This window comes from Triplophysa dalaica, chromosome 3 (genome assembly GCF_015846415.1).
Source record: "Triplophysa dalaica isolate WHDGS20190420 chromosome 3, ASM1584641v1, whole genome shotgun sequence".
NCBI classification, from domain to species: domain Eukaryota; kingdom Metazoa; phylum Chordata; class Actinopteri; order Cypriniformes; family Nemacheilidae; genus Triplophysa; species Triplophysa dalaica.
The window spans coordinates 13620039-13631723 of record NC_079544.1 but is presented as its reverse complement, the minus strand read 5'-3'; the positions used below and the strand labels follow the sequence as shown (position 1 = coordinate 13631723).

The following is an 11685-nucleotide window of genomic DNA, read 5'->3' as shown; positions in this document are numbered from 1 at the left end:
AATTTATGACATATTTAGACCAACGTGGAAGTTGCTCCTGGTGGAGACACATAAATAGTGTGTCAAGCTTTAAATGGTCTTTCAGAAATCACTGACAAAGCATCCAAAAATGTGTTTTATCGAAATTTTGATGTTTTATTTTTCACAGAATGGAGCAGTAGGCCTAGTTTTTCAGCAGGGTATAATGGTAACCAGACAAACACTGACCCCTTAAGGTGGACAATATAATTTATGAGCATTTGAATTGCTCCTTCAGAGCAGAATTTCACTGCCATCTTCAGTAAGATATGAGTCATGACACTGACATATACTAAACTTTAAAATTTAGTGTGTTTGGCTATGGTTTCGTACAATGTTTTCTGTTATGTATTACAGAGAAAGTAAGAGGGCTGACTTGACTGTGAGCATGGCTCATGTGACTGTGACATGTCTGTTTAAAGGTCACAGATCAGATCATACCAAAAGTGAGGTGTCCACTAGCCCTTCTCATATAACACTATGTGAGAGTGCCATAAACGTTGCATATTAACAGTACAATTAAATGTTTAATGCAAACAATCCATTACAGATTAATCATTAACTTTCAAAAAAATTTATATCGATTAGAAAAACTTAAGCGTTCATTATGCCAGAGGCATGTTTAAAGACATGTTTAAACTCCTTCCGTGCCCTTAGTGATTAAACCAAAAATACACTCATAAAAAATTGTACCATGCATTCATGCAGCAACTGCTGATGCTGGAGACTGGCCAGTGACATATTCTGACACACATCGTTTTTGAATGCAAACTGGCACAGATTGGACTGATCACTGTGGTTATGTATATGAACTATGTTTGTATAACTTTCAGTTAAAAAAAACCCTAAAGACATTTTAGCACGGCGTAGTTAATGAGGTTCCGTGCCACCTCCAAACTCTGTCCAATAGGCCTACAACCGAGCATAAAAAGCCATCATTATAAGGACCTTGTGACATATTATATTGATACTCACAATGCAATATAGCAATATCACAATTTTGCATTTTCGGTATTAACTTTGTGTGTTAAATATTCACCTCAAAAACAAACAAAAAATGTGTGCACCATCCTGCAATGCTCTATATAATCATCTTAATGGTGGCATTTTCTATAATACCTTCTCAATCCTTTGGCTTGGAAAACATTTTAATAGTAATTTTTTGAGCCTGAGGCTGCAATTCATCAATAATTTCAGGGTAATTTGCTGCTAGTTACGTTAGAAAAGCAAAGATATACTTGAAATAAATTATTTCTAAAAATGCAGATAAAACAAAATCAAATGATGTCTGTGCATGCTAAACATAATAATAAGTACAAATTAATTTCTAATTTCATGCAGAAAGGGTGTTGAATCTCATAATTACAGTTTGGAGAAAGAATGTACTACACATTCCATAAACTATTATTCAGGGTTTTTAACGTCTCCGGGAGGGAAAAGGAATGTCAGGATACAGGAGGAAACCAGAGAAGGTGGAATCATTGGTATTGTCTGCATAGACTCCACCAAACGTCTCGTCTCCATACACCTGCAGCCACACCTCATCTCCTGCCTCCAATGTCAAGATAACAGAACCAGATGCCTGATCCACATTGGCTTCCTGATACTGGTCATAGGTGAACATGATGGCCTTGTCATTCTTGTAAAGACTGACCTTAGCGTCTTTGGTGTAAACCGTCAGATGATAGGTGAAGAAATATACCCCTGAGAGAACGCAGAGGAACTTGCCAGAAACATCATCGTAGTGGTGCTGGTCATTATAAAAAAACTTGTTGAAGCGAATTGGCACATTTGTGGCAGGAACAAGTTCGCGGAGACCAACACTGAAAGCCGAGTGGTAGGACAGGGCACTTTCACCACGGGCTCCTTTCAGACCAGGATTTCCGGGAAAGCCTCTTGATCCGGCAGCGCCTACGTCCCCCTTCTCTCCTGGATCACCTTTCTCACCTGGTTCACCTACAGAAAACATAATCTAAGTGATGAGGGAACAGTGAATTTGTTGGCAATACCTAATTTATGAAGCTAGCAAAGCATCAACCTCTAAAAACAGCAGACAACAAAGCAGACCTTTATCTCCTTTTTCGCCCCTTGGGCCATCTCTCCCATCTCTGCCATCTCTCCCAGGTTGCCCACTGTGCCCAGGTGTGCCAGGAACACCTCCCATCCACATGGCACAGGGCTGTCTATCATTAGGTTGACTCACATCTGCTCCAGGGCCCTCAGGCTCTTCAACCTCTTCCTCTGTTGCTTCCGTCAAAGCATCTCCTCCGTCTTCAGTCGCTTCGGTCTCTACTGGCTCCTCTAGTTTCTCTTCTAGAAGGTCTTCAATTTGACCTTGACCAAGTTGTCCAATGAGAAGAATTCCAAATAACACATTCCACAGTATCTTCATCCTGGTGTCAATCAAATGACCTAAAGGAGGGTTCATTTTAGATGTAATTTCTAGACTTCTGCATTACATTAACACTGTGTATTATGTCTACGCTTGAGCCTTGACTACACCATTAAGTGAAGTGAGAAGCAAAACTTATTTAGAAATGGTAGCAGTGGTTAGACTTTACTGAAGGTTTTCAATGCTATAAAATAATAACCTCCCACCTACACTGCTTGATGAGTTTGACTTTGAAAATGTTGACATGTTTCAATCACATATCAAACTAATTTGGCGTAATACAGATGGTAATTTTACATTGAAATTAAACATTTGTAGAAATCAATCATAGCCTACCTGGTTTTAGATGTGTGTCCCCTATAATAAAAACACAGTGCTGTGAAGAACAGCCACTGAGCAGCTGACTTTGTTAGAGATACAACTGTCATTACTGAGGGCTTTTCTGCACTATATTTAGTTTGCCAGTCTAAATTTATTTATGGCTGTTAAATTAAAAGGGCAGTGGTCTCACAGCAGATGGCTTAAATCTTCTTTGCTTCATGCTGCTGAGATGCTGAATGTAGTTTAATGTCTGTGGAATGAGTAGCCTACGTTAGCCTACAGCTTATGCCAGATGAAACCTGAAAAGAATGTCCATTATCATTTAGTATGAATTATTTACCAGATAGCCTAGTAGACTTTCCATTGGTATATTGTTGAAAATGTTATCATTGTTACACCTACTAATAATTTGTGTTATAATGTGTGGATATGTAAATGTAAGCATGTTGTGTGTAGATGTTTAACTGTTTTCCCTGGCCTCGTGTCTTTTCCTTCTTCCGCATGCGTAAGCCAATTAGCGTAAGCCAAATGCCTTTAAGCCAATTAGCTTTTAGCAGCTCTTATCAAGCCTGCGTGGAAACAAGAAAGGGTGTAACACACTATTATACATGTAAATTCAAATTATTATAGGCCTTTAAAAACAATAGCTAGATCTAACCACATGTCCAGAAGACGGCGTTTCTCTAGGTCGGTAGATTTGTTAGGTGTGGCTGTTCGTAAATTTCTATGTTTATACTAATTATAACATGTAGATGTCGCTGTATTGAGTTCATAGTTTGAAGTGTTGGGTTAGTGGACAATTAACGCGTTTTGCATTTTTTTTCCTAATGCTTTATTAAATCAATGCGATTAGAACAAAAGGTATTACATAATACAATCATATTAACAATCGCTATCAGATAGAAAAGTAAATAAATAGAATTACATACATTTCAATGTTTTCAGAGCATTACATATTTTCAGTGCTTTTTTGTGTTTAGTTTTTTCCAAGAGATCTACATACAATTTGAAGTCATTAATAAAATGTGAAAAATGTGCTTTATTGCGCCCACTTTTTAACGCGTTTTGCATTGCCTTTAGAAAGAGGGTATGCATTGACGTCACTTTCCCACGTGCTCAGATCGGTACACTCCCTGGGTCACGCTCCAGCAAATTGGGTGAGGAGAATTGGAGAATCAAAGAAACCGGGACTAAAACACGCAATTAATTGCTAAAATTACAAGCAGCTGCACTCGACGGTGTTCATGCGGAAATGTGACGACACGTCCATACCCTCTATTTTGCGGAACCCTATGGAGCCCATCTGGGCAACCGTCGTAGAAAAAAACAAGACCCTCAAATACATGGCCAGAGTTTGGTGCGGACAAATAAGGGACAATCTCTAAAGTTACTTCAATGATTTCTTCAAAAACATTTAAGGAAAACGATTTATAGCCACAAGACAGTGTTCATGGTCGTGTGTCAGCTATAATACAATGCACACCTCGTTTTAATATGTATTAAAATAAACCCTGTGTTTAATTAATGTATGGGCTCATAAACAAATATACCATTATTTAAAGCCCAATAGCATTTATTTCGAATTACTTATACCCTCAAGAATGTACAGTGTTCATGTGTGTGTCATCTAGAATGCACTTCTTTTACATTATTGATATTTAAATAAACGTCAAATATTCCTACGTGTATAACTTCTGTATGGGCTCATATACCTATATTTAAGGCTCAATATCAATACCTATAGGAATATTTGCATTTGATTTGATGGTTTATTTTAGTAAATAATCTAAAAGTTGTGCACAATAGCTGACACACGAATGAACACTGTTCAGTTAGTTTTGTGGCTATATTTTTTTCATCCCCAATGTACAAATGCAAGAATGACGTACAGTAGTTATAAGCCATATTTATTTCTGTAACAATATTCTGCACATATAAGTGTGCCTAGTTTTACATACATTTGCTCAATTTGTATACTAACTTCCATCAAAGGTGCACGTGTTCAATGTTTTTGTCCACTAAAAGGAGTGTAGTTACTTAATAATAATGAGATATATAAAATAATGAAATAATAATAATTATGAGAAAAATGAAATGCTTTAGATTGCCTGAATTAAAACATTCATGTGTTAATTATTTACTGAAAAGGTTACTTTATTAAAATTTACATTTTAAGGATTTCAGTGCCCTATGCATAAGCCTATCTTTCATCTTAATTCACCACGTTATCATTGCTAATCAAACCATTTAATTTGAGTTAGTCTGCCAATACTGTGCATTTTAAAGAATATCATACATTGTTAAATTGTCTGTTATTTGTTTTACAAGACGTTTCTTGTTGAAGTTTCGTTTGCACAACAGAAACACTTTATTCATGGGGAAATCCGATGATGTTGGACCTCACATTTTTTTTTACATTAAGTTACACTGAAATTAGAGGTCTGGTATAAAGCAACCAGATGGTGGCAGTATTTGTTCAGAGGTTTACTTACACTAGGTTGTGTGTTTTTACTAAATTGAGCATTGAACTGCTGGCACAACCATACCATTACTTAAGTAGTTTCTGTAAAACAGCAGAAAACAGTGGCTTATACATTTATTTACACAATAGTAGCACAATAATAGACGAAACAGTATATTAATGACGTTGCTAAATAATCTATGACCTTTGTACCACTTTAAGAAAAGTGCTATAACTCCTATAAAGCTTATTAAGCATAAAAATATACAGTATAATAAATACTGCTGAGATTATACAGCATTTTTACTTCATTTCATTTATCATTGGTCTTAATGTAATGTAGGATTTTCTGCTGGTCTGCAAATGTACCCTATTCTCTATTACTCTCAAAAGTATTTAAGAATGTAGTGGTATGCAATTAATGTAAAGATTAATGAGAATCTTAAATGAGTTTTGGCTGGCTAGAAGAGTTTTGGCTGGTGCACCAACAGAACTAGAAACAGAAACTAACCTGGCCTGTTGGTGCACCAGATATCTAGTGCAAATAACCTGTTTTGTCTTTGGCAAAGGTTGCTTCTGTCAAGTTTTGGGATATTTGCTTTTCATGCAAACCTGTGGAAACAAGGACACAATCAATTAAGAGAGAATTAATATGAGTATTGTTTTAATTTAATTTATTTACAATTGCCACTTTCATTTAAAACCCACTCATAACACATTTTATTTAATGTTTGTAAATGACAGTAATTTCAATTGTGTAACAGTTTTACAGAATAACTTAATCCACACACAAATTATTCAATTTAACTTTTTTCTATTTGACAATTTTTTATTATACCAGCATATTTGCTGTGCATTTTAAAGAAACGCTTGTTCGTTTTATGTACCTTTTTGGGTTTTTTATAGACTTCCAACTGCAGGTAAAAGTCATTAACATGAGATATAAAAAATACTTATGTATATTGTCAGTCAGACTCCAAGACAACAGAAAATTAGCTAGGCTTGTTCAACCTTCACAAAGTTTCCCATTTTAAACATATTCACTTTATTATTGCCTGTTTTTAATATTCCATCACAGACACACTGTAATCTCAGAGCTTCAGGCACAGTAAAACAATACGCAGATGTCATAGATAAAGCCCAATAAGATATAATTGAATACTTTAATGTTACCTTTTTTTTTCTTTCTTTAGTAATTCATTTCTAAATACTTTTTTAAGTCAATCACCTATAAGCACAATTTATATTCCTAACAATCTCAATTTTTATTTATTACAGCAATCTGTATTGCTTTGGCCGAGCAAAAAAATAGGAGGGGGGTTATAAAAATGGCTCAGGGCTACAAAAGGAGAAATGGAATTTTATTTTAATGTTTGTGAGCAGAGAAAGGATTACCGCAGGTGCTGGAGGTAAACCTTGTGCTTATGCTGATGCAATCCACAATGTCATGCTGAGCACAGTTTTCTCCATATGATCCTCACAATATGATTGGATAGTCACATCTCAACAAAAAATATTTTATGTGTGTAATGTATCAATTATACATGTGAAATTGGCTCCATTTTTCCAAGAAAAAACTCCTCGTCTCTTTCAAAGGATACAATTTAGCCTGGGGAATTGCTGTCCACACATAACTGTCTTTGTGAGAACACAGTGGCACTCCATGATGAGTTAATTTGATCCTTTTATTTACTTTTTGCAAATTTGATGCATTTTAGGTATAACGTGCTGTCCAAAATGTGAATTGACTGGATCTAAGTGCAGCATCAAAGTAATTTAATAAATCCAAAGTTAAAGACAGAAACATGGGCATGGCATGACATACCAAGGCTATACATGACATTGACTTTCTGCATTGGCTCTGTGTTGTATTTCATAAATTAATTTGGCCTGTCATTATGAGATTTTGACTCTTTATAAGCACTGTTTTAGAGTTTTATTGCACAATGTTTCTACAGCACTCATTGACGGTGTTTATTTTGAACTGTTGTACGGTTTTAGGTTTATAAAACTATCCAAATAGTGCTCAACTCTATAAAAACAAAGTTATCCATCATCTTAATTGGTTCATATTAACCACCCTTCTTATTTTACCTATGATCTTCTTCACAGAAAAGTCCAAAATAAAGGGATTAATCTCAAAGTGAGATATTAATAAAAAATGACAGTTTAAGACACCTCATTGATTATACAGAGTGTACAAGAAAATAATTTGATCAGGCTTGAGAACACTAGAGATCTTCTATTTACTGTATGTTTTAATTAATTACCATGTAGTCCTATTCATTCAAGAGGCTTATCTTGAACGTTGGTGAGGGTTAACATATTGCTGGACAGACCACACAATCCACACAGCGAACAAATACCAAACTGCAGATACATAGGTTTGTCACAATGGGAGAACCAGCTGACTGGGGATTTCCCACTTTTGCTTAGCTTGCTAAATGAGATTAAAAGCACAATGTGAGAACAGATTTAATTACACTCTACTAATTAAGCTGGTTCTTCTGCTAATAGTTTTTATGGTTTTAATTACAGTTGAATACATGTCCACTCAATAAACAATTGTTCTGTAATGGGAGACACAGAATTCTTGTAAAGTTTCTTGACGTCTGGATGTATTGAATTCAGCTCACATACCCTCCACCTTATACAGTATTGGACACCAATAGGTGTTAATACAGAATCTTACTGTAGGACCTGGACATTTTGCTCAGGAGAATTGATGGCATGGCTCTTGGTGAGATGAGGACTCACACAGTAAACAGTTTGGAAGGCTAAGTCCTTGCAAACTATAATAGGTTGCGCACTGCACTGTGGCATTGATAAATTGGTTGCCTGCAATGTTAACAAGGATATGACCTAAGGATCTCATAAAATCCTTCCAAACATTTATGTAATTGATACTCTGTTCCCCCACCACATTCTAAAAAAAATATGTTTGTTTGAACCCATGAGAATAGGGAGAGGGGTCTAGATGCGGTCGATGGGGCGAGTGTAGCTACATTCTCGAAAAGGGAAATACGTTTCGCGATTCTGTACCATCTTGTCATGTTTCTCTTGATCTAGCGGAAGGATCATGACAGAACCTCATGTTTTATGTGGAAAGAGGCATTTTTGTCCCAGTTGGCATTCCACATGCTCTCTCCAGGTCTCGTTTCTGTTCCCTCCCTTTCGTCTCATTAATGGTTTTTAATTAGTTCATGCCCCGCACCTGTCCCCTCTTGATTTTGATCCCATATATTGACCTCGTGTCTCTTTTCTTGTGCTGGTTCATTGTGTGTGTCATTTGTGGGTGAGTTCCTGTTGATTGTAGTCTAGTCTTTTCTAGTCTAGTCTAGTCTTGTTTTGTTATTTGTAGTTATGTCATGTTTAACTTTAGTCCTGTTTAAGTGTACTTAGTCTTAGTCCTGTAATGTTATTATAGTCCCCTGTTTTGTTATGTAACCCAATTGTGGGTTTTTGTTTTGTATTTCTGTTACTATTTATTAAAGTTTTGTCAACCCCCTAATTGCTGTTTGCACCTGGCTTCTCTGTCCATGTCTCACCCCCCCCCCCCACGTTCATGACAATACGTCACCTCCACTCAATAATAAAGAAGGGGGAAAATGGCATTTAACTTGATTATCTCAGCATCCCTACACTACTTGCAGACTGATGCTGTCTTAACGTGCAATTCAAGCACAATGCATATTTCCGTGAAATTAAGCAAAAAAGGATAATAAACACGATGGATTTATATATTTTTGACGATCATGAATTTCTTTATAATACAGGTTTAGAAAATCTGATTTTTTAAATATAAAAATGATGAGCTTGCGGTGCGACGCTCCCGTCGCGTCTGTGCCACATTGAGGTGAAAATATTAAAACTTTTCAGAAAGCCGAACACGCATCATAGGTCATATGACAAGAACCTGTCACAATAAGCTGAGGTTTTAATAGTTTTTCCTAATTGAAAATCGATTATATTACGGGGCTATTTAATGCTTCATTCTGATAGGCTGACGAACGTTCTACCGCTGTGCAATATGCATCATTTTCATGGAACGGGCAGGCATGGAACCATCCTCTCCGCTTCTTGGTGTTGATCTGCAGGATTTGCGCAGACGCGCTGCAGAGAAACTTAATATTCCGTGGCCGACTGTGGTAGCGGAGACTGAAAAGTCAGATGAAGCCCAGATGAAGAAGAAGGCAGTCTAATTGGGATTTTTCGAGGGACGGGAGCTCACGCCCCCCCATTTTCAAGCTCACGGCCCTCAATTCATCAAAGTTCAGGAGCGAAAGAGTTCCGAGATTCCCAAGTGTTCTGTGGGCACAGCCGGGCCCGTTTGGCCCAGGGACCCAAGAGCAGTGAAGAGAGAAAGAGATACGGCTGTGGTGCTCACCCCACCAGTCACAAGCACTTTAGTTTCTCATGTGTCAATAAAGTTTTCACTCTTGCCCCATAAAATGTTGAAAGAGAACTATAGGTTACCCGCATAACCCTGGTTCTCTGATAGCATTAAGTAAAGTGTCTCACCAGATCACCTTCCTTGCCGTGTGAAGCGAGGAAGAGGTCTTCCTGTTTTGAGTGATGAAATGATGCCGTGTTACGCTATTTATACTACGTAAGTAGCCCCTCTTCAGATGGCTGCTGTAATGTAATAGAGCTTCTGAAGAATACGCAGAAGGGGCATATCCCATATTGAGACTACTCACTTAATGCTATCAGAGACTTGTAGGGCTGTTAATAGCTTGCAAGCTTGACTGAGCCTTCTTCAAATTAGTAGGATCGCGTGAACTAAAGCTAAGCTTTATTAAGCTCATTTAAGCCTGACTCAATAGTTCAGTTCATTCAAGTCTGGTTTTGGACCTTAATTCCTGCTTTTCTAAGCGACTTTTATGAAACAGCCCTCTGTTTTTTTTTAGAGACGGCTTAGCCTAAACCAGGACTGTAAAAGCTATTAAAGGTGCCTTTATTGAGCGGGTCCGTAGACAGTATCACATGGGGTTGCCTAGTAACTTTGACTTAGTGGTAAAGGAAAAGTTTGGCGGAAAGTCCTCATATGGGGAGTGACTGGGTGTGTTTTTGCTGGTAATGCTGGTTATGCAAATGACTAAACTCGTGCACGCGGCCACTCATTTAGAATTCTCCAAATTCACTAACATTCGGTCAAGGTTAAGGAAAAATTCATGTGCGCACGAATGTATTGTGAATTAGGCGGAATTTTCGTGAGAAGTTCAAATTTGCGTATAAATACGAAAAATCTACTCAATTATTAGTGAATGAGACTTTGTTCTGTTGAATTCATAGAAAATACACACACCAAGCATCATAGGTGCAATACTACCTCAGGGTTTGAATAATTTTCTAAGAATTCAAAGGGTCATTAAGACACAGACTTTGTCTCACTCTGTTAATACTTTCTATCACCAGCCTTCACAAAGAAATGAGAAAAAAAGAGATGTTCATGCAGACAGGAGGTACACTGTAAACCATTTTTGCAAAGTCATTTTGTCATTACAGCTTATGCATGATGTAACACAAAAATAATACGCTGAAATGGCTTATCCTATTTTGCTGAAGTAATGTAAAGACATTGACAAAAGTTGAAATGACTTTTAAAGCCAATTTAATGGTACTTAAAAATGTATGGCAGCAAGAATTGTATTCCTGTATAGCAGCTGCATTTTCCTTACATATTTAATGTTTACCAATATGTTTACATAGCAAAAAAGGATGCACTAAGCACGAAGTGTAAACAAAATGCACCAAAGGCAATCTAATACAGTACATCTAGGAAGATTATGTGGAAATGTGTAATGTGTTATGCATTGGTTACTGCTAAAAAATATTTTTGATTTGTTTTCATGAGTTATTTGACTAATGGAAATAAACATTACATATTTAGGGTAATTCAGTATCACTACTATGCCATATTTTATTTTGTTTATTTTGTTTGTTACCTTGTATCTTAAATCTCTACGGAGGTGACCCAGTCGTAGAGTTACTGACGTAACAAGTCTTGTTATGTCCTCCTCGGCAATTCTTCATCACTGTACCCTAAACCTCTGATTGTTCTGCGCAGTGTACAGTACATCCATTTTGAAGAAAAAAGTCAAATATCCTACCAAGTTTAGATTAGTTTCAGCATGAAGGACAGAGCTAGAACAAACATGGTCTTGTCTGCCATTAAATGTGAAGTGTCACGGTTGCGAAGAAGCTTGTTGCATATATGCTCTTTGTAATATACATTTAGTGTACTGAATGACAAGGATTGTGGAGGTCAGTTTGAGGTGTAGCATTCACATCTTAGTTGTGAGACCTGTGGACGTTTAGAGTACTTTTACTATATAAAAGTGCCCTTTGTGTTGTCAATGACTTCTGGTTAGTCCTGTGACTACAGTTTGCTTTAACGTATTATACAGCACTGGGACATGCATCCCCTGACAAGTCATATACTGTAGCAGCTGCTTGTGTGATGAAAGACTCTTATTTTCTTGTCAGCTTT

General features: G+C 36.9%; 1 protein-coding gene across 2 annotated transcripts; it reads right to left on the bottom strand.

The window, feature by feature from the left end:
• Positions 1-239: 239 nt before the first annotated feature.
• adipoqb (adiponectin, C1Q and collagen domain containing, b) lies at positions 240-3490 on the bottom strand. 2 transcript variants are annotated; one of them, XM_056744090.1, is made up of 5 exons: positions 3390-3490; positions 3197-3300; positions 2747-3030; positions 2086-2430; positions 240-1974 (listed from the first exon to the last, which is right to left on the bottom strand). In XM_056744090.1, the coding sequence occupies exons 4-5, from the start codon at positions 2408-2410 to the stop codon at positions 1436-1438; spliced, it is 864 nt and encodes a 287-aa protein (XP_056600068.1). In that variant the 5' UTR covers positions 2411-2430; positions 2747-3030; positions 3197-3300; positions 3390-3490; the 3' UTR covers positions 240-1435. The 2 variants fall into 2 exon arrangements, with proteins under 2 accessions (XP_056600068.1, XP_056600067.1); XM_056744089.1 differs by lacking the exon at positions 3390-3490 and having other exon boundaries at positions 2747-3251.
• Positions 3491-11685: the final 8195 nt, after the last annotated feature.